The sequence below is a fragment of the Lagenorhynchus albirostris genome, chromosome 1 (genome assembly GCF_949774975.1).
Source record: "Lagenorhynchus albirostris chromosome 1, mLagAlb1.1, whole genome shotgun sequence".
Taxonomy (NCBI): Eukaryota; Metazoa; Chordata; class Mammalia; order Artiodactyla; family Delphinidae; genus Lagenorhynchus; species Lagenorhynchus albirostris.
Genome location: NC_083095.1, coordinates 162,558,942 through 162,586,086, shown reverse-complemented (window position 1 = coordinate 162,586,086; position 27,145 = coordinate 162,558,942). Strand labels below are relative to the sequence as shown.

At 43.0% G+C, this 27,145-nt stretch overlaps 2 protein-coding genes and 2 long non-coding RNA genes across 13 annotated transcripts in view; 1 reads left to right on the top strand and 3 right to left on the bottom strand.

The window, feature by feature from the left end:
• WHAMM (WASP homolog associated with actin, golgi membranes and microtubules) overlaps positions 1–10,901 on the top strand; it is a 59,145-nt gene extending 48,244 nt beyond the window's left edge. For all 5 annotated transcript variants that reach the window (XM_060157679.1, XM_060157706.1, XM_060157673.1 and 2 more), the window contains 7 exons: positions 992–1,161; positions 2,162–2,327; positions 4,729–4,916; positions 5,876–5,962; positions 6,198–6,293; positions 7,541–8,012; positions 10,126–10,901. In XM_060157679.1, coding sequence (XP_060013662.1) covers positions 992–1,161; positions 2,162–2,327; positions 4,729–4,916; positions 5,876–5,962; positions 6,198–6,293; positions 7,541–8,012; positions 10,126–10,421 — 1,475 coding nt within the window. In that variant the 3' untranslated portion in view covers positions 10,422–10,901. The remainder of the gene's footprint in view (positions 1–991; positions 1,162–2,161; positions 2,328–4,728; positions 4,917–5,875; positions 5,963–6,197; positions 6,294–7,540; positions 8,013–10,125) is intronic.
• LOC132525205 (uncharacterized) lies at positions 930–8,102 on the bottom strand. 2 transcript variants are annotated; one of them, XR_009542202.1, is made up of 3 exons: positions 7,914–8,102; positions 7,474–7,667; positions 930–1,685 (listed from the first exon to the last, which is right to left on the bottom strand). It is a non-coding gene; the product is annotated as an uncharacterized LOC132525205 (long non-coding RNA). The 2 variants fall into 2 exon arrangements; XR_009542201.1 differs by lacking the exon at positions 7,914–8,102 and having other exon boundaries at positions 7,474–7,819.
• LOC132525191 (uncharacterized) lies at positions 8,999–19,755 on the bottom strand. Of its 4 annotated transcripts, XR_009542198.1 has the most exons (4): positions 16,062–19,749; positions 13,669–14,563; positions 10,310–10,618; positions 9,005–9,168 (listed from the first exon to the last, which is right to left on the bottom strand). It is a non-coding gene; the product is annotated as an uncharacterized LOC132525191 (long non-coding RNA). The 4 variants fall into 4 exon arrangements; XR_009542199.1 differs by having other exon boundaries at positions 8,999–9,117; positions 13,669–19,745; XR_009542197.1 differs by having other exon boundaries at positions 10,310–10,621; positions 13,669–19,755.
• Positions 19,756–21,088: 1,333 nt separating this feature from the next.
• Positions 21,089–27,145, bottom strand: part of HOMER2 (homer scaffold protein 2) — a 93,044-nt gene continuing 86,987 nt past the window's right edge. Inside the window, exons 9-10 of one of the 2 annotated variants that reach the window (XM_060157643.1) lie at positions 26,926–27,122; positions 21,089–22,226 (exon numbers count right to left, since the gene is read on the bottom strand). In XM_060157643.1, coding sequence (XP_060013626.1) covers positions 26,934–27,122 — 189 coding nt within the window. In that variant the 3' untranslated portion in view covers positions 21,089–22,226; positions 26,926–26,933. Of the gene's footprint in view, positions 22,227–26,208; positions 27,123–27,145 lie in introns of those variants that run through there. The other variant, XM_060157652.1, reaches the window with a different exon arrangement.

Genomic DNA, 27,145 nt, shown 5'->3' with positions numbered 1-27,145 from the left:
ATCTTCTTGGACCAGGAATCGAACCCGTGTCCCCTGCATTGGCAGGTGGATTCTTAACCACTGTGCCACCAGGGAAGTCCCCATTATCCTGCTTTTATGGAGTTTCTGCTATTACAGAGTTTCTGTCCACAGGGGAGAAACTGTGTAGTCTGGGGCCCGTCTATCTCCTGCCTCAAGTATACATTGTTTTTTTAGACATAATGCTACTGTACACTTAATAAACCACAGTACAGTGTAAACATAACTTTTATACGCAATGGGAAACCAAGAAATTCATGTGAATTACTTTATTGTGATATTCGCTTTATTGTGGTGGTCTGGAACTGAACCTGCATTATCTCTGAGGTATGCCTGAATGGAGAATGTGGTGTGAGATAATGCCAGCAAGACAGGCAGGGATGAGACCATATGATCTTGTGGGCTGGGTGAAGGACTTTGATCTTAAATCATTGTTGATAGTAGACCCAAATAGCAACAACTTATTGTCTGTCAGTTTGTTGAACTATAGTACATTTATAAAATGGAATGCCATGTAGCAGTAAGCATGATTCTCTATAACTATTTTTATGAATAGCAAGAGTTCCCTGATATATTAAGTGAAATAAAAAAGATATAAAGCAGAATGATGATCCTGTGGGGGGGTTTTTTGTTTGTTTGTTTTGGTCAAACTATATCTTCCTGTCTGTCTAGCTAAACATAGAAATAGTCTAGAAGTATATGCACCAAAATATAAGCAGCAATTGCTTTAAGTAAGTGAGATTCATGATTTATTATTTTCTTTTTTTAAATGAAGTTATCTAAAATTTTATACCAATAACCATGCATTATTTTTATGACAATAAAAATTCACTAAAATACAAGAATTTTTCTTTTAAAAGGGATGTTTTGCAGGTAACATGGGAGGCAATAAACAAAGAATTAGTTCAGGATAAATTTTTCTGTTTTTAATGAGTTGTAATTATGTTTTATTTTATTAATTACAATACAACAGGAATGCAGAAACAAATGGCACAGGATGAGAAGAGATTTGGCCAGGCTGCCTGGGCCACAGCAACTCCCAGGTTAGAAAAACTCAAGCTGATGTTAGCTCGGGAGACTCTGCAACTCATGAGAGCCAAAGAGTTGTGTTTCAGTCACAAAAGAGCTGAAATTCAGGGAAAGGTGAGACAAAGATAAGTGAAACTTTCTTTTAAAAATATACTTTTATTTTAGGTAGAATCTTTCTTTCCAGGCATTGTGAAAGAGCTTCCTTTCTTTGCTTATTCCAACACCATCTTCCAGTAGATAAGAATTTGCAGACTGTGGAAGGTTGGCTGTGAAGTTTCCCTTTGGTCAAAATGTTTGTGAAATATTATTTTTTTTTAATTGTTTATTTATTTATTTGTTTTTGGCTTTGTTGGGTCTTCATTGGTGCGTGCAGGCTTTTTCTAGTGGTGGTGAGCGGGGGCTACTCTTCCTTGCGGTGCGCTGGCTTCTCATTGCGGTGGCTTCTCTTGTTGCGGAGCACAAGCTCTAGGCATGTGGGCTCAGTAGTTGTGGCTCACAGGCTCTAGAGCGCAGGCTCAGCAGTTGTGGGGCATCGGCTTATGCTCCACGGCATGTGGGATCTTCCTGGACCAGGGATCGAGCCTGTGTCCCCTGCACTGGCAGGCGTATTCTTAACCACTGCGCCACCAAGGAGGTCCCTGTTTGTGAAATATTATATTGTAGGATTCACTTGACGATAACATCAAACTCAGTACTGATGTAGTACTTTAAAATCAATCAAGTACTCAGTAGTTTAAAATCAATCAAGCCGTGTTTTCAGCACAATTTTAGAATAATCAAAGAGGTGCTTTATCCTAGAAGCATAGTCACTTAATTTTTTTCCTGTAACATTATGACTTTAAAGCAGAAAACATTTGTAAATACCTCATTGCCGTTTATTTTTCTCAAAACCTAAATGTTTTCATATATTTCAGGGATGAGATAAAGTATTTGTGACAAACATTGAAGAAGGCATTTTTATCCCATTAAATGAAATGGAAAAGTGTTTCTTCTCTATTTGCTTTTTTTATATTTGATATTGAGCAAGGAATAGAAAATAACTTGAATGCTTGTAAAGTTTGCCTTTAATGTACTAATTATTTTAACTTGCTCTTATTTTTTTCATGAAAACAAGATAGAAGATCTTCCAGAACAAGAAAAAAAAATAAATGTTGTAGACGAATTAGAAATACAATATTATGAAGTTCAGTTAGAACTATACGAGGTTAAATTTGAGATATTAAAATATGAAGAAATACTGCTTGTTACACAGTTGGACTCTATTAAAAGACTTATAAAAGGTAAAACATATATTTAAATGTATATATGCTTAAATTACACATTCAAGGAAATACAGATTATATTATCAATTATTGTATATTGTCTAATATATCTGAAATTTTCTAACAAAGTTTCCCTTTAGTACTTTATTATTCAAATAATATATTCATTGGTAAACACACAGCAAAACAAAGGGAAACTATTATTACCCCAGTTAAATCGTTTAGAGATACTTAGGCTCTATAGCTTTGTAGCCTTTTTTGTATGCTGATGTTTATAAATCTTTCAATTTCTTAAACCAGAACTATGTATCCTGTTCAGTAACCTCTTTTTCACTTAATACATAATAATCATTCTTCCATTTCAGTAAGTAATAAAACCATCAAAAATTTTAATGGCTGCATAGTATTCCATTGTATAGACATGCAGGATTTCCAGTTTTTCACTGTTGTGAACAGCATTGTAGTGAAGAACCTTCCTTTACACGTCTTTGTGTATACAACAGATTATTTCCTTGGAATAAATTTCTAAAGATGGAATCAGGTCAAGGACAATGCATGTTTTACATTTTGACACATACTTGTTAAAAAAAAACTACAAGAATCATTTGATATGCATTTTTCTGCACCGCTATTATTTTCTAAATTTCTAAATTTCATTCTACATAATGGCCCTCTAGACAGGTTGTACAAAATGATGCTCCCATCAGCTGATTATAAAAATAGCTTTTTCCCCATACTTATTCATTTAAATTCTCACCTACTTGAGAGCAAAAAATGGCATCTTCTAATTTTCATTTATTTAATCACAAGTGATGTTGAACGCAATTTTGTATGTTTACTGGCCATTTGTATTTCATTTATTCATGGCCTATTCATGGCCTTTGACCATTTTTCTTTGGAACATTCCCTTTCTATATTAGAGATGTTATTCTATTATCTGTCATATGTTGCAAATAATTTCTCTGTCATTTGCTTTTTCTTGCCTTGTAGGAATATTTAATTATTATGAAGTCACCTCTATCAGTCTTCTGCTTTGGTGTTATACCTCCTTATCCCAAAATTATATCAGTATTTACTTATGTTTTATTTCAGTATTCTTATGATTTTGTTTTTAAAAACATTTGGCTCTTTAATCCAGGTGAAATTTATTTTGATGTGGGGTAGGAATCTAACTTTTCCCCCCAAATTGTTAGCAGTCCCAATCACTAGTTTTTAAAAATATTTTCCCCTGTTGCTTTGCTTTGAGTTTTACCTGTCTCATATCCAGAATTATCATATTTGTTTTGATCTATTTATGAATTGTTATTTTCTTTCACTGATTTGTGAGTGGCTTCTGGTGCCAGTACCATGCTGTTTCTATTATTGTACCTTGGAGGTACATTTTAGTATCAGGTAAAGCAAGTACTTCCCTCATTACTCTACTTTTCCAAAAATTTTCTGACTTTTCTCACTCCTTTATTCTTCCAGATGAACTTTAGAATCATTTTGGCAAGTTCAAAACAAAAAAACCCCAAAAACTCGGAATTTTTATTGGGATTGCACTTAACATTAGAGATAATTTGGGGAGAATTGTCATCTTTTCAATTTTGAATCTTCCCATCCAAGAACATGGTATGTCTCTCCATTTACTTAAGTCTTTTTTTCCCTAAAGTTCCTCCAAGTTTAGTTATTTTCTTCATATAGATCCTGAACATTTAATTTAATCCTAGATATTCAAAAAACTTTACAGTAGCTTCACGTTATAAGCATTTTACATATTTAGGAAAAACTTCTATTAGAAAAAAGTTAATCTGGAAGGATGCATGCCAAACTGTCCATGTTTTCCTCTGGGAATAAGATGCCAAAGAGTTGGTGAAGGAAGAGGGAAATTTCACTTTTTATTTTGTGTACTTCTGTAGGGCTTGAATTTGTTACAGTTAGCATGTATTTTTAAAAAATCAATATGTAATTAAGATTAAATATCATTAAGGCACCTTAATGATATACTGCTGGTGGAATGTAAGTTGCCTTTCTGGAGGAGGGTGATTTGACAAGAGTCATCAAGAGCCTTAAATATTCATCTGCTAAGGAAGTAATAAAAAATGTACACAAAGATTTATATTCAGATGTTCATCACAGTGAAATTGATAATAATAGAACACTGGAATATTCTAACAACAGAGAGTGCTTAAATTTGAGAATACTGTGTTGCCATTAAAATTATATTTCCATCACATGGAAAAGTTTCTCTAAGAATTCTGTTTATTGATATGTGTAGCTATATAAGTTGTGTGTGTGTGTATGTGTGTACACATAGATATACATATACATAAATGTTAATCATAATTACAAGGATATTTAACTTTCCTTACATTAGAAAAAGTATGCATTATTTTTAATAATAAGACATATTTTTAAGAAATCATTAATATGTTTCTAGATAAACAGGATGAAGTTATCTATTATGATCCGTGTGAAAATCCAGAGGAACTTAAAGTCATGGATCATGTAATGGGGCTGCAGGATGATAAGAATCTGGAGGTGAAGGAACTCAGCCGGCAGTGCCAGCAGCTGGAATCTAAACGGGGCAGGATCTGTGCCAGAAGAGCCCGTCTCAGGAACAGAAAGGTGGGAGTGCCCAGGGCAGCTTTCTTTTCTTACCCCTTCTAAGGGTCTCTTCTTTTATGAAAGATAAAGAGTTATTGAAAATAAGGCTTTTTATCAATGATTAATTTTGTGTGTGTTTATGTAGCTATCAGTGGATACAATTAAAATACATTTAAAATGTTTTTCTTAAGATTCTTTTTCCTTTTGGATTTAAGCTTTTGCCATCATCTTTAGATTTTAATTAAGTCTTTCAACAACTATTTATTGAATGCCTATTACTTACACAGGTATTTTAAAAACCACAATAGGTAGAAACTTCTAATCAGCTATAATAAATGCTAAAATTAATTTTATTGTGAACTGTTGATTATAAAATATCAGTCAGATAATATTCAGCTCATTTCAATCCTTATATGCGGTGAGTGATTTTGTTCTTAATTTTTAAACACTCCGTGATTACATAAAAAGGTAACATACTAAGAATGGCTAAGCATAATTGAGATGTAGTTCTTAATATAATTTTTCAGGTTTTGTAGGTTGGATGTGTTACGTAGGTATATTTGGAGATATCACTTAGAACATTATGGGGAAATGTGTTTAAAATAATTGCATTGAAACAGATCCTTAGGACACATCCCACTTAGGAATGTGGGACTGCCTGTATGTCCTCTCATTTCCACTTGTTTGGAGGATTTGCTTTTTCATCTCTCAAAGCACTAAATCCCAGCCGTGGCCCTCCTACCAGGAAGGAGGGATTCCCGTAAGCAGCCCACTGCCCCGTATCACGTGACCGAGGAGAAGGCAGAAGCAATGAGCCACACCATAACTCCTATTAATAAATGCTTTATACTGCAGCCCCAATGCAGTGCTTTTTTCTTTTAACCTTTTATGCTATAGCCCATGGTAATATTAAAAACCATGTGGCGTTCAATTTATAACCAAGTGAAAAACAGATCTATGAAATTATATTATTCCCCCAGGATCAATGCAAAGAAAATCATCGACTCAGATTGCAGCAGGCTGAAGAAAGCATAAAATATTTTCATCAGCATCATAGCGTTCAGAGGGTGAGTGGTTGAAGAAAAATGTTTTATATTTGCATAACATGACACACGGGCTTAAGTTTGTGCAAAGTGGAGCTCCGCTGCCCCGTCAGCCTTGATCGTGAGGGGACAGCGCTGTCTGGCCCTGCAGCGTGGGGGGCAGACGTGGGGGCCAGAGGAGGCAATAAGGTCAGGTGACAGTCCCTCTCTTTCTCAGAACTTCTGAGAAGTTTACAAGTATGTGTTTGTTTAAATACAGAAAAGAGACCAGAAAAAAGAGGAGGAGCAAAAGAAAAAAGAATGGATAAACCAAGAGCGCCAAAAAACACTCCAACGATTGAGAGCATTTAAAGAGGTGAGTTCTAGAAATAATCACTTCGCCTGCATCGTCTGGAGAAATAAACGAAGATCACCCATCCTAGGAGAAAAGTATAAAGTATTAGGAACAGAAATTTGGGACATAAAATGTTTCCCAAATGCCATTATTTGTAGTCTATAAATAAAAATCAAAAATATTAGAAATATCATGATGTTTTTGACCTTGCCGCACACTAGGGTTCCTGCTCTGCCCCCTGACCAGGTGGTGTGACTCTGCTCACCATGGTGTCAGCTGGCAGGGAAAACTGAAAATAGTTAAATTGCCCTTAGATTTAGCTGTTTCCTCATTTGTAATAAAGAAGTCTTTAAAATTTGGTCAAGGAAACATTGTGATGTAAGTATAATTTTGCGCCCTATTAAAAGTGAATAGGTTTAAAAAAAAAAAGTAAATACTTACTTTAAAGTAACATTAAATTCGTTGAATGTAGAACATAAACCTGTTCTCATCACACACCTGCAACACACACCTTCATAATGACCCAAAAGAGAATACCACCCACTCCCAGACATAATTCTGGGATGAGGTACTGAAGGTGCACTGTGTGATACCAACAAGATACCTTTCCCCTTGGGCATCCATACATTTGTTCTCTATTTCTGCTTTGTCTGTGTCTCTATTTCTGCTTTGCAAATAAAGTCAACTATGCCATTTGTCTAGATTTCACATATATGCGTTCATCAGAACTTCTTTAATTCACATTTTTAAATTATAAAATTTGCTCTAAACATAAAAATTAGAGAAACATCCATAATTCCTGTTTTAACTGTCACTTTGAGGTCCACCCTGCTGGTATTTTTCATACCTCTGTTTTTTACCTGGTTATACATTTAACACCAGATCATCTGCATTTTTTAAGGATGTTTTGGACTTTGCACTACTTATGATTTTTCATGGCTGCCTAATACTTTAAATTCACCATAATTTTTTCCAGCTATCGTTGATACTAAGTTTCTGATTTTTCATACTAAAGATATGATGAATGTTTTCATCTGTATATATCCTTTCATATCTTTATTACAGAGAAAGTATTCTATGAAAGGATATAAATGCTTATTCCTTAATAGATTTAGTAGCAAGGGTGGCGGTACATGGTGAGAAGGAGCCTCTCTGTGAATTAGAATAATCCACGCACAGAAATGCTTCAGTGTTCACTTACAGAAAGCTTCAGCATTTTGACGGTTTGCGTCTGTAGCAAGTTTCTCACGGCAGTTTTTCATTTTCAGAGATGTCCAGGTCGCTCTGTCCTGAAGAGCTCTCGCTCGCACCCTGTGGCTGCACACCTGCCGAGTGGACCTCCCCGGCAGACGTCCCCGCCGACTTCTCAGATGACGGCGGTGATCCATCCGTCCTCTAGGAAAACCAGAAGCGCTCCCTTAGCCGAAGTTAGTAACGTGAGAACCCCTGAGCATGAAGACTGTGCTAGAAACATCCCTGTTCAGACGTTTGTTCCAGTTGGTGCCCATACACACTGCAGATCAAGTGAGGAGTTGTCACTGCCGCCACCTCCGCCACCGCCACCGCCACCGCCACCACCACCACCACCGCCCCTCCCTGCTCCGCCCTTTTCTTCTCAATCTGCAAATCATCGGAATTTACACTTCAGGACTTCAGCGAAAGATGATCAGCCGCTTCCTCTAGTGTGCGAATCGCCCGCTGAGAGCCCGTGTGGTTCCTCAGACAGTCTTAGCTGCCCAGGTAATCTGCCGAAGTGTCCCTGCTCACCAGGGGTGGTTAGGTGGTTGGAGCGTTCTAGCTTTAGGAGCCTTCATCTTCAAATCAAAATCTTTTTTATTTATATATTTATTTTTGGCTGTATTGGGTCTTCGTTTCTGTATGAGGGCTTTCTCTAGTTGTGGCAAGCGGGGGCCACTCTTCATCGCGATGCGCGGGCCTCTCACTGTCGCGGCCTCTCTTGTTGGGGAGCACAGGCTCCGGACGCGCAGGCTCAGTAGTCGTGGCTCACGGGCCCAGTTGCTCCGCGGCATGTGGGATCTTCCCAGACCATGGCTCGAACCCGTATCCCCTGCATTGGCAGGCAGACTCTCAACCACTGCGCCACCGGGGAAGCCCCAAAATCTTTTTTAGAACTCTCTACGATCTTAAAATATTTCAGTCTTTTTTTGCCTTATCACTCTTTTATTGCAAAGTTAGCATAGGCTAAATCTGAGTTTGATAAATGCGACGGGAAATCTTCCTAAAATGAAGCGGTCAGAAAAATAGTAGACCACTTTTTTGCATTTGCAAGTATAGCACAGTGAATACACTGGAATATTTCTGTCTAATGAGGGCTATCGTTCTACTCGTTATTCTAATTATGATTTAGACATTGACTATGGAGGAGACGGGCTGAAATCTGCCCAGACTCAGAGCCCACTGCTCTGGAGTGTGTTTGTGTTTAAATTCTATCAAAATGCTGTGTACATTTGTTTTACAGATTATGCCTGAGTACCTATGCCTAGAGCATACAAGGGGACTGTGCTAGGTGATGTGAATTATACAAACAGAACAGTTCCAAACTGTGGTTCTGGTTAATGCGTACTCTGGTTATTCTGAGTTCAAGGTTTCTTTGCACCTGGAGCCGGGTACAAAGGAAAATGTGCACGCTCTTAGGTAGAGACCGGAGGCCCATTTCCATGGGGTCTGTGGCAACATCGTGTAAATGAAAGCGAGAGCTCACGTGCCTGGGCCTAGACGAGAGATGGGACGTGGCAGGGCTTTGTCGGGGGGAGCCCTGTTGCCGGCCTGGTGTAGCCCACGGTGTAGGAAGCCCTGATCAGCTCACACACACTGCCTCAGTTCACTGGAAAGAATAATAAAATGCCCTCGATGGTGAAACTTTGTCTTATTACTCCTAGAAGGGAAATGTAATAACAAGTTATATGTTAAAATCCAAAGTGTCCTGTTAGCCACGGCATGGCCTTTCAGTTCTGAACTAGAAATGACTGTTCACCTTGAAGCCTCATATAGAAGATCCCTAGATGAGTGGCTACAGTCATGCCCCAGTCTCCAGCAGGTGGTAAAAGATTTTACCTCCGCAGGGGTCTCAAGGTGCCAGAGTGAAAAATAGCTTCTCTTCACCAAGGCCTTGAAACTCTGATCTAATCTGTGTTTTGACAGCATTTCACACCCTCAAAAGTAGAGCACGTAGGTTACGTCAGGATAATATGGGTGGAATTAAACACACTATATACAGAGAAATGTGCCAGTGCCACCCACTCTGGGTGCATTGAGCTACTGATTAAAGGTTTGCTTTAAGCCTTTTCATGTGTAGAAACCTACTCGCTTCATTATCACAGAACGAGTCATCACTGACTAATATCCGAGACTGAAGTTGGAGAAATACAGTGGGGTACGTTAAAAAAAATTCTTAAGTGGGAAGGGAAATGGAGGAGATACAATTTTAGAGCTGTCAGTGCACATTGGGTTGGATTACTTTAATACCCCAGGAATTCATAACTATCTTCAGGGTTACACAAAAGGATGATAACACCTGTGTCTTGAGAAACAGAAGGTATGTTGACTTTTGACTGTGCCTGGGAGTTGCTATGGATTTGAAGAAGTACTGGAAAATAAGTGGTCAAGGTAAAATATTAGCAATTAGACTATCCTGGATTCAGAAAGGGAGCTGATGGTCGACCTCTCTAGTAGATAATCAAAGCATTTGTTTAATGGAATGATGATGATTTGTTTACGTCATCGCATTAACTGATGGGTGACGTAACCCTGTTAACCAGTACAAAACTGTCTCGGCATCTCAGGGAGAAAGGGTATGATTTCGTGACTCCTTGCTCTGTTTACTCAATTTCAGGGTCGATGGATGAAGTGCTGGCCTCCTTAAGGCATAACAGGGCCCCTCTCCAGAAGGCGCAAGCGCCCACTTTGTCCCCTCCCCGTGCCTCAGTCAATGAGCACATTCTGGCTGCCATAAGGCAAGGGGTCAAACTGAAGAAAGTTCACCCTGACCTTGGCCCGAGCCCCAGCAATAAACCCACCAGCGACCTGGAGAGAAGCATCAAGGCGGCGCTCCAGAGAATTAAGAGAGTATCTGCTGACTCGGAGGACGACGATCGTGATGAGCAGAACCCCGGCGAGTGGGACCGTTAGCCTCTTCGCCAAGGCCCAAGGCTCGTTCTGGAAAAGGATGTGCATGGGGTGCTGGTAGACTGGCCACATAACACCCCGAAAGATCAGCAGGGCTGGGTGTGTGACGTTGCAGCTTTATTTAACGCTGCAGCTCTTAAAGTCAGAGAAGGAAGGAGAGACGTGGTGCCTTTCACGCATCTAAGAGCGCACGGTGAGCACTGCTGGCATAAGAAAATGGTAGTTATTGTTCACCACGGATAATCTAGAATCATTCCCTTATTCTGAAAAACGTTTACACTGCTATGGTAAACAGCACTACTGACCGTTCCTCCCGAGTGTGTGTAGTGGTTTCCTGGGATTGAAAGGTTTGAATGTGAACATTATCTTAACAATAATCCGAATAAGTTGCTTATAAGCAGGAATTATTTTAAATATTTTAAAGGAAATGTATTTCATGTATCAGGCAGTATATAAACTCATAATAAAGAACTATTTATAATGCATCAGTGTCACTCATGAGGAAATAAAACATAATATCTTAACACAGCCATCCCTCCCTTGGCTGGGTTTAGCTGAAATCTTATTGAAAACATTAAACGGGACTTCCCTGGTGGCACAGCAGTTAAGAATCCGCCTGCCAACGCAGGGGACACGGGTTCGAGCCCTGGTCCAGGAAGATCCCACATGCCACGGAGCAACTAAGCCCGTGCATCACAACTACTGAGCCTGCGCTCTAGAGCCCACGAACCACAACTACTGAAGCCCGCGCACCCTAGGGCCTGCGTACCACAATTACTGAGCCCGTGAGCTGCAACTACTGAAGCCCGTGCGCCTAGAGCCCGTGCTCTGCAACAAGACAAGCCACTGCAGTGAGAAGCCTGTGCACCGCAACAAACAGTAGCCCCTGCTCGCCTGAACTAGAGAAAGCCCTCGTGCAGCAACGAAGACCCAACTCAACCAAAAACAACAACAACAACAACAAAATCCCCAAAACGTTAAACATTTATTTAAGCAACTACTAAGGGTGGGGGAAGAGTGTTGTCTCCCTCAGGCACTCATGCTGGAATCATTTCTCCTCCTTGCTTTGTGTTAAAATTAGGAAAGGGGAAGAGACCCATACAAGGCAGTCTCCTCATTTCTCAAATTGTCCAAAGCATCCCCACTAATGTCATCACCCTCACTCTTGCCATGGTAATCCTGGGTTACAAAGAACAAGATGAATCGACCCTCCTTTTCCAAAGAAAAGTTATAGACCAAAACCCTTCCTACTTAGAGTTTCTTCTTAGCTAACTCCAAGGGGCCTCAGCTGGCATAGCTGGGAGGGGTCTGGGTCCTTCAGCAGCTGCAGCCTGGACCTCCGTGCATGGCTGGAGATCCTTCAGTGTGGCCACTGCCAGGTCACCCGTGGCTCCGTCAGGTGTCCTACTTTCCCTGACCTGAAGTGCTGCAGACCCAGATCCAGCTCCTGTACACGAAGGTGCCTCACTCTGCTCCCGGGGCCCAGGCCTTGGTGCCCTGACCCGGCATTAGCCTCTGTTCCCACTGTTCCCTTTCCTTTTTGCAGGTTCCCGGTGTGTGTGTGTGTGTGTGTGTCGGGGGCGGTGCTGCAGCACGGGGGACAGTCCCTGCTGGCTACTTGCCGGGCCTCAGTCGCAAATCCCAGCGGCAGGCCAAGTGGCAGCCTCCCAGGCCTCTTTCTCCACCATAGACAGGCCAAGCTCAGCACAAAAAGTTTCTCTAGAAAGAATCTGGTATTTTTAAAAATGGCAACATCAGAGCTCTGCTGGACTTTCTTATGCTTATTATGCAATTTGGTATTTTTATTTTAATTTTTGTAATTTCAGTATTTTGAGACACCAGTGAGCTTACTCAGACTTGGATAATTCTCAGAATTTGCTTTCTAAGGCCTGCCAAAGATGAGAAGACTCAAAAAAAAAAAAAGATCCTTTTCCAGAGAGTTCTCCAATTGAAACCCCTCGCCCAACTGTCTGACGTGCACCCAAACTTCTCTGGAATCCTCTCTCCCTCATTTCTCCATTTCCCCCCTTCTTCCAGCCAAGGCTTAAGTCCAGACTCTGGCCTCAGGGGATCCAGAGCCGAGGGGAGGGTCAAGTATTGTCTGCTATCGTCCAGCTTCAAACCTGTGCAGTCCACCCGCTAAAGTGCCGTCAATCCATCCCCACCTCCCCCCTCGACGTCCCGCTCCACTCTCCAGCCTGCCCCTCAGAAACCTGGCTGCTGCCCCTCCGCCCCTTCCCCACCACAGGTTTTACTCCAGCAATACCAAGCAGGCTGCCCTCAAATGGCCCTGCTCTCCTAAGCCTCAGCGCTCGGGGCATCCCAGCCCTCTGCCACCCGTCCGGCAAATCCACACCCACTTCTCAGTCTCAACTCCATCGCGTCCTCCTCTCCAAAGTCTTCCCGGGCCCTCCCCCACTCTAGGACCACTGCCCCTTGTCCTGGACACCAGTCACAACGCCTCCCCCAACCCACAGCCCTGGCTACAAGGGCAGCCCACTTTGCCCACGTTTTAGAGCCTGAGTTGGGCCCTCTGGCTAAAGCTGATGCTAGGACAGCCAATCCATAAGTGGAAGCCTCCTCTGGCTTGTCCCGGAGTGAAAAACCATGAGCCGGGCTGACCAGACTGACTGACTCATTTGTGCATTCATTCCCTCTCCCGCATTTGAATTGGGGAATCAAGCAGGTAGTAGCAGGAGCCAGAATCAAGAGGTTTTTGATGAATGGCCACCCGTCATGTGAAACCATGTAGCCGAGTGAATTTTTACAGTAAGTCCCCTACATACGAACCTTCAAGTTGCAAACTTTCAAAGATGGGAACATGCGTTCGCAGGTCCAATCATGTAAGTTAGTTCACGTGTCTGGCGTACATTTTCATGCACATGCATCTACTACAAGTGGTTGTGCTTTTGTGTACTTTACCGTACAGTACTATTTTTGTGTGTGTGTATTTGTTTTTTATGTATTACTTGTGTGAAAAGTATTATAAACCCATTACAGTACGGTACAATATAGCCGATTGTGTTAGTTGGGTACCTAGGCTAACTTTGCCGGACTTAACGAACAAATTGGTCTTAGGAACGCACTCTCGGAACGGAACTCGTTTGCATGTCGGGGACTCACTGTACAGCAGAGTTTCTCAACTCTTAGATATGTAAACTCATGGGAGGAGCGTATCGGGTTTCTATTGCTGCCAGAACTAACTACCACAATTATAGGGGCTTAAAACAACACAAATTTATTATCTTACCGTTCCATAGGTCCGAAGTCCTACATGGGTCTCACGGGGCTAGTATCAAGGTGTCAACAAGGCTGTGTTCCTTTTTGAAGCTCTAGGGGAGAAGCTAGAAGCTTTTCCAGTTTCTAGAGGCTGCCTGCATTCCTTGACTTGTGGCCCCTTCATTGATCTTCAAAGCCAGCAACATGGTATCTCTTTGACTCTTCTTCCATCACCATCTCTTTCTGACCCCAGCCAGGAAAGGTCCTCTGCTTTTAAGAACTCATGTGATTAGATTGGGCCCCCCCCCCAGATAATCCAGGAAACTCTCCCCATCTGAAGGTCCATCTGCAAGGTCCCTTCTCGCAGGTAAGGTAACACATTCATAGGTTCTGGGGATTAGGATGTGGACCTCTTGGGGAGCCATCATCTTGTTGTCTAGCACAAGGAGCTTCTAGAATGCATACTGCAAGGCCTGGCCTGCAAAAATGCTAATCCAGGAGGTTTTTCTGGGAAACCCAAGATAGCTCTGAAGCAGCTGGTCTGCAGACCATCCTTAGAAAAACACGAATATATACAAGTCAGACAGGAAATGAGGGGGCTGTGAAAGGGAAGAGTGAGGCAGGCATACTTAGAGTCATTGCAGGTTCCTTCCAAGACGAAAAGCCTTGGAGCTGGATGTCTCACAAAGTCTTCAGAGTGGCCCAGGGTCACCCCAGCTCTGGAGAAGCAGGATGTACCCTGACTCCTGTTCTTGAACACCTGTGAGAGCCCTGCTTGAGGGGAAGTCTCACAAATCCTCCCATCAGCTGAGTTCCATTTGCACCTGCAATGTATCACCTCACGGTTCCACTGGAATGCAATAGATTTGTGGAAAATATGTGTGTCTTTTCACCTTTGTGTTCCCAGGGCCTGGGGCATAAAGGTGCTCAAGAAATATTTGTTAAATGAATACACGAATTAATGATTTAAGAGCTGTACGTGCGTAGGGAGGGTGGGAGGGAGATGCAAGAGGAAGGAGATACGGGGACATATGTATATGTATAGCTGATTCACTTTGTTATAAAGCAGAAACTAACATACCATTATAAAGCAATTATACTCCAATAAAGATGTTAAAAAAAAAAAAGCTGTAAGTGTGAAAAGAGCTCTCTAAGAAGCATGAGAAGTCCCCATGGAGTGGCTGATTTTAATCTGGAGGGCCTAGGCCTTTGAGCTGGGTCTAAGAAGAGAAATGGGGTTGGAAACGGGAAAGGATTCCCGGCAGCGGGAAGAGCAAGAACTAGAGCACAGAGAGGATGCACCAGCAAGGCCTGGGCAGGACCAGGGAAGGTGGTTAGTGTGACCTCATGGGGGGAGGATGGAGAGAGGGGGCTAGAACCTGATGACTCAAGCTTTAGGAAGAGGCCTCTGGCAGCTTTACCTAAAAGGCACCAGACGATGGAGGAGATCCTGGAGTGAGGGGATCAGGAACAGGATAGGGACTGTCTGGTGAGAGAAGCAGTGATGGAGTGAAGAGACTGGGATAACCAGAGGAAGAAGCATAATATGGTGACTCATTGTGCAGGTAGCAAGGGCAAGGACACAGATGGTGCCAACACCTGGAGGGGGGAGATGCCACGGTCAGGGATCAGGAGGTGGATAGGGGGCAGCACTGGACAGAGGGAAACTGACTCCAGGAGGCTGGGACAAGGCGGAGTGGGGAAGCCTTGGAACTGCCAGGGGAGAATGTCACAGGAAGGTGGCCCAGGCCGGATCCTTGGAGACCCCGACACTACAGGGCAGGAGGAGGAGGGGAAGGAAAAGGAGTAGTCAGGAGCAAGACAAGAATTGGGAAGGAAAGCTTCATTCACGGGACGATTACTGCAAAAGAGCGAGGTCAACTTTCCCAAGCGCCCTGGAGAAGGGAAGCCTAGGACCCGATTGGTGTAAGGAGGCCCCTCTGGGAGGTGGTTGATGTGGGGATCTGGGCCGGAGCCCCTCCCCGCCCCCTGCAAGTGAGGTGCAAGGGCCTGCAAAGCAAGCGGGCATGGGTGCCCACAGAATCACTTCCGCTCACTAGCGTGCTCTCTTGTGCAAACACGCACTGGTTCATCTAGCAGTCCCTCTAAGTTAAATCACCCTCCACCCGAAACCTTTGCTGCCAGACATGGGATGGCTGCGTGGAGAGAGGGCCTCGGACAGCCTCATGGAGATTTCTGCAGCACAGGAACCTGTGAGGAATTCTTGTGACACAGCGGTAGTGGAGTGAGAGGGCAGGAACAGGGGACATCTCAACAGACATAGACCCCCTGACCCCCACCACCCTGGGAATATGCAAGCCCTCAGCCTTTGAAAACTCACGTCTGGAGAAAAGGGAGTCCTGGGATTGACTGAGATCCAACTGCATGAGCCTGGTAGAACGAGGGCCCAAAACAGAAACTTACTTGAATGAAGGGAAAACAGAGAAGGTGGTATATCTTTCACTCCTGAGCTGTGAGTTGAGATTCACACCTCCTCCACGTGTTGGGGAAAAGTTGGTTCGCTGCCGGGCACAGACTTTGCCATGTGAATAATCTGCTTGAATAGCTCTGGAAAAATCTTTTCCGGTAGAATGGGTCTCCGAGATTCGCTTTTCCCCCAACAGCCAGGAACATAAGCATATACCCTCTGCTGCCTTCTGCTCAGAAGGCCAGCCCTGCAGAAGAAAAGTGCCTCTTGGGTTAAGAAAAGCTTCAATATTGACCCCATCGAGGCAGAAGGTGACCAGCTGGAGGGCAGGTGACCCCTAACCATACCAAGCACGGGGCTGCCCTGAAGCAGACACTGGAAATGTTGGCAAACCACCCCAAACCCTAATTCTGTTCCAAAGGCTTACGTGCCTTAACCCACACTGCCTTCCTTGCTTTGACTCAGGAAGTCACCCTAGAGAACATCAACCTACCCTTGGGGAGATCCAGAGTTTCCAAAATATCTTAAGACACAAAGGGCTTCTGAAAGATTTTTGTTGACTTAAAAACAGACACAAACATTTTACTGAACTATGTATTTCTACATAAACAACTCTGTTACAACAAAATCAGGTAAAATCCACAAAGGTAGACAAGTCTTTAAAGGAAAATATTTTTTCCCTTAAGTATAAAAAGATAATTTGCCAAATAACGTCATACGGAAACACATAAAGCAAGAACTGTTAGAAACACAAGAGAAATAGACAGAAATACAATAGTAGTCTGAACACACTTTCCTTAGTCTTTAACAAATCAGGTAAGCAAAAATTAAAGGTCCATAAGCTTATAATTAATAAGGTCAAATTAATACATACAGATTTAATTTTGTTCCCTTCCAAGAATATATCTTCTTTTCCAGTTTCCTGGGAATATTGATTAAAATTAACAATTTATTAAGTCCCAAGAAAACATCAATAAAATCCAAAATGCAGAAATTGTACAGGCCATACCCTCTTTGACAACACTTGTAACAAATGTTAATAACAACAACAAAAAGTATCAAACTATCTAGAAATGTAAAAGTTAATTTCAAATAACTCAAGTAAAAAAAAAAGTCAAATATGAAATTACAAGTTATTTATAACTTAGAACACCATAGCTAAAAATTTAACAGAAATGGATAAAGAAATATTCAGAAGAAAAGTCATGTAGCCTTATGAGCGCTAGTAACTATATCTACTATTAAACAGGAAAGAGCTAAAATGGCATTCAACTTGAGAAGGTGAAAAAATAATAAAATAAAGGAAGGAAATTAATAAGAACAAAAACAAACCAAAAAAAATCATAAAATGGTAAAACAGTAAATTAAGATTTGAAGTCCCAGAATAAAAAGGGAAAGCACAGACACAGAACGTTATGAATAAGAAAAGAAAATACGACAGCTCCAGGCTAGCAAATTTGAAAATCTTAACAGAATCATTACTTTGGAAGTTTAAGTTGCCAAAAACTTACAGAAAAGGAAGAAAGTTTAAAGAGACTAATGAGCATGGAAAAACATTGAAAAAATTGTCAAAGAATTATTTCCTAAAAAGGCACTAGACTTAGACAGATTTATACATGTTATAAAAACTTCAAGGAGCAAAAAATTCTAAATATTATTTAAACTGTTCAAGGGCATAGAAAAAAAGAGATAGAGCTTCCCAAGTTCTTTTTTTTTTTTTTAAAGAAGTTAACACAAACCCAACACCAATACCTGATAAAGACAGCAGAAAAAAAAATTATATAACTATCCACCTAAAATTTTGAAAAATTCCAAAATAATAAGAGCAAACCAAATCCAGAGTAATTTTCTTATTTTAAAGCTCTTACTATTATTATACAAGTAATATGAGAGCCATGTAGAAAAATCAGAAAATACAGATAAGAACAAAAAATAAAAGTCTACCATAAACCAACCCATCATAAATAACCACTGTTAACATTGAGTGGAGACATATATTGAAAGAATAATATACCATGACTAAATCAGATTTTTCTAGAAATGCAGACAGGGTCTGACATTAGCAAATCTATTTAAATGATTCATATTAAGTTATGATAAAGAAAAACTGGGCTTCCCTGATGGCGCAGTGGTTGAGAGTCCGCCTGCCGATGCAGGGGACACGGGTTCGTGCCCCAATCCGGGAAGATCCCACAGGCCCGCGTACCGCAAAAAAAAAAAAGAAAAACCATTTGACCATCTTGACAGATGTGAAAAAAAAAGGCATTTAATAAAATTCCAACAACCATTACTGATAAAACTTTCAGCAAACTAGAAAGAGGAGGGCATAACTTTAATATATAAATTCAAATATTAAGAATATCTCATACTAAGAGTCAAATTTGTACTTTTGGAGGAACACTAGAGGTATTCTCACCAAGTAAAAAATATATATAAAGAAGAATGTACAATACCGGCACAACTTATATAGGTGTTATTTACCATTGTTCAAAAAGTGCTGGTCAGTGTGATAAGGAAGTGAAATAAGATTATTAAAAATATGGAGGTAAAGTTATCATCACTACTCAGAACTATTAACTACATGAAAAAGGCAAAAGAATTAACAATAACAACAACAAAACTATTAAAACGAAAGGAACTTCAGTAATTGGCTAGCTACAAAATAAACAAATAACCAATTGCCAAGTTAAACAAACTAGTAAACCACCACAGAACTCTCTATGCAGAGTTAAGAAGAATGAGGTAGATTGATATGGTACCAACAGGAAATGTCCAAGATCTATTGCCAAGTGAAAAATACAAGCAGCAGAAGGGTTCTATCATATGGTCAAAATGATAAAACATACTTTAGGAAAAGAAGATTTGAGGACTATGTGTCAACTGTTGACTGTTTATCTTGGGGGCAGAGGGATTTTAATTATGGGGGACTTTCAGTTTCCATATTATGTTTTTTCATAATGCTACCATTTACACAGCTTTTGTTTAATATTTTAAATTTAAAAAATCAATGGATTTAATTTTCATTAAAAAAAAAGTAGTCATGTACCTTTATACTAACAATAAGCAGTTGGAAAATATAATGGACAAAAGAGCTCATTTACCACAGTAACCACAACTACAAAAAATTACCTGTACTAGAGAAAATATACTAAGGAACATAATACTTTATAAATTTACTGAAATGAAAGGTTAAATATTATGAAGATGTTAATTGTCTCTATAGTTACCTATAAATTTTACACAATCCAATTTCCAACTCTTCTAAATGCTACAAAATGATTCCGAATTTCTTTTGGAACTGTCAATATACAAAAAGTACTAGGACATTTTTGAAGACGTTTAATTAATGGCGACATTTAGTCTAAATCTGAGATGATCAAACTATGTGGTACCAGTGCCAGAATGTACACAATAGAAAGTTCAGAAGTACGCTTAAAGAAATATAAGGACTGAGGGCTTCCCTGGTGGCGCAGTGGTTAAGAATCCTCCTGCCAATGCGGGGGACACGGGTTCAAGCCCTGGCCTGGGAAGATCCCACATGCCACAGAGCAACTAAGCCCGTGCGCCACAACTACTGAGCCTGCGCTCTAGAGCCCGCGAGCCACAACTACTGAGGCCCATGCGCCTAGAGCCCGTGCTCCACAACAAGAGAAGCCACTGCAATGAGAAGCCCGTGCACCGCAAGGAAGAGTAGCCCCTGCTCGCCGCAACTAGAGAAAGCCTGCGTGCAGCAACGCAGCCAAAAATAAATAAAATAAATAATTTTTAAAAAAAAGAAAGAAAAGAAAATGCTTTCTAAAAAAAAAAAAAGAGGGGCTTCCCTGGTGGCGCAGTGGTTGAGAGTCCGCCTGCCGATGCAGGGGACATGGGTTCGTGCCCTGGTCTGGGAAGATCCCACATGCCGCAGAGCGGCTGGGCCCGTGAGCCATGGCCGCTGAGCCTGCGCGTCCGGAGCCTGTGCTCCGCAACGGGAAAGGCCACAACAGTTAGAGGCCCGCGTACTGCAAAAAAAAAAAAAAGAAATATAAGGATTGGATATATAGTGAAAATGGGATTTTGTATCAGTAGAGAGAGGATAGATTTCCCAGTAAGTGATGTTGGGGTAATTTAAAAAATAAATTCCACACGGATCATAGATTTAATTGCTTAAACAAAACAATAAAAGTACAAGAATAAAATACCGGTGAAAATTAATACAACCTTGGAATCAGAATTCCAAAGATCTTCAAAAGCATGACAGCAAAGGCAGCAACCATAAAGGAAAAGATAGATTAGACTAAAAAAAATTTTTTTTCAATCTAAGCCATATATTGAGCTTTTTTAAAAATAAATGATTTATTTCTGGCTGTGCTGGGTCTTCATTGCTGTGTGCGGGCTTTCTCTAGTTGCAGTGAGCAGGGGTTACTCTTCCTTGTAGTGTGTAGGCTTCTCATTGTGGTGGCTTCTCTTGTTGTGGAGCATGGGCTCTAGGTGTGCGGGCTTCAGTAGTTGTGGCACACAGGCTCAGTAGTTGTGGCGCACAGGCTTAGCTGCCCCACAGCACGTGGGATCTTCCCAGACCAGGGCTGGAACCTGTGTCCCCTGCATTGGCAGGCGGATTCTTAACCACTGCGCCACCAGGGAAGCCCCAAATACATGCAACTTTTAAAAAATAATATTTATAGGGAGAAAAAAACTTCTTAGAAATCAATGAGACACACAAACACCTTGTGAGAAAATTGGCCAGAGAAGACGAATAGGTAAATGACAAAAGAATATAGTCTAATAAATATGTTGGTTAGGAGGGTCACACTGTCATCAAAAAAATGCATATCAAAACTAGCCCCCCCAGTCCCCATGGGAACACCACTGTGAAAGAGGGGAATCGGACATTCTCACACATTGCTGGTGAGAGCATAATTTGGTATCATCTTTCTGGAAGGCAATTTGAGGCAAGATATATTAAAAGTCCCCAACATGTGCATACCTTTTTGTTAGTCAGGATATGTTATGCTGCAGTAACAAAATAACCCTGACATCCCAATAGTGTAACACTTAAAGTTTATTCTTTCTTCACAGTACAAATCCACACAAGTGGGGAGGGGGGTGTCATGACGGGAGAAGGGGAGCTCTCCACACAGTCACTCAGGGACCCAGGCTGACAAAGGCTCCAGCTGACATAGGCTCCAGCACTGGGACATCACCACCTCTGGGGCAAGGCAACAGAAAGACTGGAGACCTGCATGGGGGCATCTCACAGTCTCAGCCTGGACGTTGCACATGTCACTTCTGCTCACACTTTATTGGCCAGCATTAGCACCAGGGCCCTGAGTGACTATAGGAGCTGGTAAGTGGCATCTCCTGTGTGCCCAGGAGGGAGAGGAGGAGACGGAGCAGTGCTTGTAGCACCCATTACACTTTTGAGCCAGCAAGTCCAATTTTAGCAAGTTATCCTAAGTAAATATTCTGAAACGTACATGAAGGTGTTAGAAGAAAGGATTTCCGTCATATCCTTGAGTACAACAGTATAAAACTGGAAACAAGTACCCAAGGTACAACCTACATAGATGTTAAAAATGATGCTGTTACATATTTACTGACATAGAAATATATTTACAATATAGTGTTAAAAGGGAAAAAAGCAAGTTATAAAACAGTATATGTATAATATGATTGTATCTCATGAAAACAGTAATAAAACAGCTATAGATGCATAGAAAAGAAGTCTGAAAAGATATATACCAAAATGTTAACAGTGGTTATAATCAGATGGTGTAATAACAGGTGATTTTTTTCATTTCTTCTTAGAAAAGTATATATTATTTATGTACCAAAAAGGCATTTGAAAAGGGAAAAGAAACAAAAAAACAGTATTCTTGGGAGAGTCCATTTATCCACCTCATGCTAATCGTTAAATTCTTACCTTTGATGCAAGAAGTGCCTAACTGTCTGTCACACCATAAGACATTGCTACAACAATTTATTTAAAGTCAGGATTTTATATTAAAAGTGGTCCATAGGGTAAGAACAGTGACACATTCCCCACAGCTGCATATCATTGGACCTGTCAGTCATCCGCCAAAATGTCCCACAGTCTGGACTCCACCGTGGTTTCTCTGGGCTCCTGGCAGGTGCGCCCGGGGTCTGTGTGGCCTGGGGGTGGGGGCACTCTTCACAAGGCTCTGCATTCGTCAAAGAGAGTAGGGCACTGTACAATTCCGCTCAAAACAAAAGACCCACAAGCTCTTCTCAAAGACGGATTCCAGAACATATAACATCACCGCCAGGATTATTAAAGACTCCTCTTAGCTATACATATATTTTTTAATTGAAAACCCTTCCTTGTCGTTTCTCCTGCTTCCCCCTGCTGCTTCCTCCCCCAATACACATACACACACACACACACACACACACACACACACACACACACATACACACACTCACACACACTCCAAAAGTTCACTAGACCATATCATCTGGCTGCCAAAGTCTTACCATAATCACCTTCTTCCTGGCTGGTGTTTAAAGAGGAACTGGAAAAACCCATATTCTTGAGATAGGTGTATGAAAAAGACACGTAAAACAACACACATTTCTATACAGGATTCTCTCTCCATGCCGTCACCCCCACCATCCCAAGAATATATATTTATTTGGGGGAAACTATGTATGCAGAAATTGGAATTCTTTTAAACCATGCATGTCATTTAAGAATATATATGGATGTTGATTTGCAGGCTTCTAGTTTAAATCACCAGTGCTTCAAAATCCAGTGATCTTTCGAGTGAATAAAAGAACCCATAGCTTTTAGATGGACACATGGCACAAAGGGCCACTTTCAGCAATGAGCAGAATGCAGCGGCCGGCTCTGTCTTAAAGGGCAACCTCTGTCAAGCGCCTCTGCTAAGTCCCATCCCGGCTGCCTGCCTTCTAAGGGCACAGCTGGCCACACCTGACGTCCCTGGCACTCCCTGCGGTTGGCTTTGGCTCTCACCCAAAGTTGCCCCCGATTTCTATTGAAAAGCAGTCTTGCCTATAGAAAAGGAGTCCTTTTACAACAGGCCGATGGTGACGCCTCTGAGTAGCACTATATCCCGCACCCTTTATTTGATGTTTTATGTCAAATGTAGTAAATACTGGCCAGGCATTAGCCAACCACCATCCAGGCTGTGCCCGTAGGCCGCCCAAGTCTAGAGATGTCTATGATGAGACTGCAGGATGGAGACCAACTACCCGCTGTGGACATTCCTCCCGGGGCCCGTCAGGTGCCACTCAACCTGCTCTAACCACTGGCTGGTCTGCTCCCTCCCCAGTGCTGGCTCCTGTCTGGGAAGGGGCTGGGCAGTGATGGGCAATCCCCCCACACCCCACCTGCCCCGCCATCACTCTGTTTACTGCTCTGCCATTTGGGGGCCTCCTGCTTGTTTTGAACAAACTGCTTTGCCTCCACGAAAGCCATCAACAAAGAACCCAAAATGTGTCTCATCGCTCTGGCCTCTCAAAGCACCAACATCATTTTAACCAACAATCTCTTGGAAAGATCCCTACGAAAGCAGAATCATTCAAAAGTGGAACTTACTGCTGTAATGAATGTAAATGTAATTCTGATTCATTCATTTATAAGTTGTCATTTGCTGGGGACATATGTTAAAACAGTATAACTGCAATGTGCTCTTATCAGGACACAAGAGAGTTTTTTTTTTCTTGGCACCCAAAGGTCACTAAAGGGAGAAGAGAGCATGACTCGCAGAAAGACACTGGACCAGGGTTCAGGAGACCCAGATGCAGCCCGCGCTGCTGCTCACTAGCTGGGTGACTCAGGGTGAGTCACCTGTCTCTGCTTCCGCTGCAAAATGGGGAATGATCTCTGCCCCGTTCTCTCACCCAGCTGAGGTCTAAAGTGACGGCATGCAGGGGAGCGTGGAAGGGAGGGTAGTGTACAAGTTCTGGGTCTCATGTGGACGCTGGCTCTCTTTCAAGGCCTGACCACACTGTCCCAGCCTGTCCCTCAGGTGGTTTTCTATTCCCGAGGCACTAGGAAGACTTTATCTCCCCTTGCCGCTCTCAACTGTATCATGCATCCAGTGGGTCTTTACTTGGAATGAAAATTGTTTTTAAGGATCATTATGGTTAAAGGATTCCAAATTTTCCGTTGCTTTTTTTAGGCCCCAGGTTTCACAGATGCAGAGGAAAAAAAAAAAAGCTAATTGAGGTTCAGGCAGCCAGTCTTGGAGATGTCAAATCAGGAGACATCACTTGGAAACAAAGACGCAGTCCTAGCTCTAAATCCTCCAGCAGCACGACTGGGATGGGGTGTTTGTGAGGCAAGGGTTATGCCCTGCCTGCACTTGGCTTCAGATCACGCCAACCAAAGGGCATCAGTGCTGAGACTGGAGCTGGACGTCCTAACAAATAAGGGCTTGGCTCAAGGGAAACTGGGATGAATTCAGCAGGTCATTCTCCTTCTATCCCGAGGCTGTTAGACAGGGCTAGCCTCTCCACAGACTGTCTAGGTTGTCCCCAGGCCTTTTTTTTTTTTTTTAAAGAAAGTAAATGAAGAAAGCTTAAGACCTTTAGAGAAAAGCAGAAGGAACTGAAAGTCCAGGGCTTTTGTAAAGGTGTGCTTTCCCTGCTGAGCCCAACTTAGCTTCTCCTTTAGAGGAGCCCCTACTGCTCTTAGCTCCGGGGCTGATGGTGTAAAGCTGGCTGGGGCCACATAGCGTGGGGCTCTCAGCTCCTCACCTACTGCCTACAAGCGCTCACCAAACTCTTCCACGGTTGGTGAGCGGGGGTCATGGGTCTCAACTGCACAGGGACACAGCAGCCCACCGTGCTAATGGCTCTACTGCTGCCACTAGTTTCTCCAGTCACTGCCCGGAATGTGCAAGTAGCTTTGACAACTCTATCCTCCGATGAATACGTCACCTGAGCATGTCCAGTCAGTCAAGACAGCTCCTTCTGGATGAATAAGCTGCCGCATAGACAGGGGTGGTGGGCATCAGAAGACCCAAGCGGAGGTTTCAGAATCCCAGTGTCTGCTGCTCCTGGGCAGGTGGACTGGCCTAGCCTGAGAAGAATCCTCTTGAGCCCCTGCTGGGCCACAAGGCCAACTCACGGCCAGCCCAGCTCTCTGATCTCCAGGTCAGTAGAGCTGCTACCGCTGTCCTGAGAGCCATCTGGAGCTCCAGGGAAAGGGCAGGGCCAGCAGCGCCCAGTCACAAATCAGCAGGAGGGCTGACCACGCTTTCCATTTCCATCTGCCACCAGCCCAGTGAACTCCACCTGAGCTGCCCCACTCAGCCTGCGGGTCTCCCCTACATGTCCTGGTGCATTCCTCATCCTAAATAAGACCTCCCTGCTCAGGGAGATGGTCTCAGCTACACGAAAGAGAGCAGCAGGACTTGTAAAGTCACCCTGGGGCCCGGGTCACATCCGTGTGTACCCTACCCACCTCCTCAGGCTATTTTATTGTTTATCTGAACAATTCAGCAGGGAGCAATTCTAATGCGTGAGAAAATCCTTCTAGAGGGGGAAGTTCTCTTAGTGGTCCTCAAAGCAGGTAAGGGGGCGGCAAAGCCTCCCCCTCCTTCAAAGGGATTTAGAAATGCCGACGGCCAGGGATTCAGACCATCTTGCCATGCGTGGGGCAAATGAAATGTCCACTGGCCCCACTGAGAAACTCAGTAAGAGAGAAGAGGTCCATGGCTCTGGTCCCTTCCTTAGCCGGAACAGGAGGAGGCAGACCTGGGCAGAACTCCTCTAAGGCCAAGGCTCAGCCACTTTGAGCCCACTCCTTCCCTCACGGGCCTGTGTGATTTCTTTTTCAATTGTCTAAACCCAACAGAGGATCCCACCCTAGATCCCAAGCCCTGGGCAGCCCCTATACCAGGGTCAGTCAGTGGTCCTAGAATCCCTAGGCCACAGGCCTCACTCCTGGAAAGGAAGGGTGATCTCAGTGTCAGAGGCCCCCAGGGGCAGAGCACCATGGATGGGCTGCTGGGAGGTGGGGGCCTCAGACCAGCTCCTGCTGCTTCCACTGCCACCCTCCTGGCCCCAGGGCCACCTGAGCCAACCCACGAGTCTGTCCACAAAGTCACATACATGCCTGATAACGACCCAGTGCACCAGGACGGTGGACTGTCCAACAGGGGCTTGATGGGGGATGTGATGAAAACACTAAATTCTGTTTATACGTTTAAATGAACAAATATTTATTAAGCACCTACTTTGTGCCAGGCACTGTGCTAGGCACCCTCGCTGCATGCTGTCCCCACAGCACAGTAACCTGCTCAGAAATTAAAACCAAGAAAAGGAACATTGTCGCAACCCTACAAACTGGGGGCGGGTGGAAGTGGGCGGAGTGGATGCAGGCGATTCCCCTGCCAGAAAACGCCTCCACCAGAAGTGCGTTTTCTCTCTTGGGACAAGTCTCTACTCAGTGGTTGCTTTAAAGCATCTCTGTATATACTGAGAGGAAAACTGCTATCACCACGCCCCACACATTGGTGCCTGGTGAACATTCGAATACTCTGAACGCTACTCAAAAAAACAGGAGTTGGAAAGGGTATTCATACTTGAATTAGAAAATACTTTTCCAGTTCATATGGTTGCAACAGCCCTTAAGAAAGTTATAAACATCCCTGCCCTGACTGCGTAAATGTTTAAGGTAGACCTAGTTCTGGATTCCTGAGTCAGAATCGTCCAGTTGTCCATGACCTCGCAAGGCCAGAGAAGCAAGGGGAGGTTTCTATTCTGGAGAGGAGAGCGTGGACGGCACCCCTGGTTTGGAAACGTGACAAACCGCGCCTGCATTTACAGAAGCCACGCGAACGGGAGGATGTCCTAGTGCTACTCTGTGTCACACACACCCTGGGGACTCACGCGCAGCCCTAGTTGTCGGCGCCCAGCTTGGAGAGGCCCCGGCGGAAGTTGTGCAGGTCATCGATCTTCCCGTCCAGCACCTCCAAGAAGCTCTTCAGCTCCACCTTCAGGTGGCGCTGGCGGTACTTGCTCTCCTCCATGTCCGTCTTCAGGGAGCGCACTTTGTCTTCCAGGTTCTGATTGTCTCTCTCTGCCGCCTGAAGCAAAGCGAGAGAGAAAG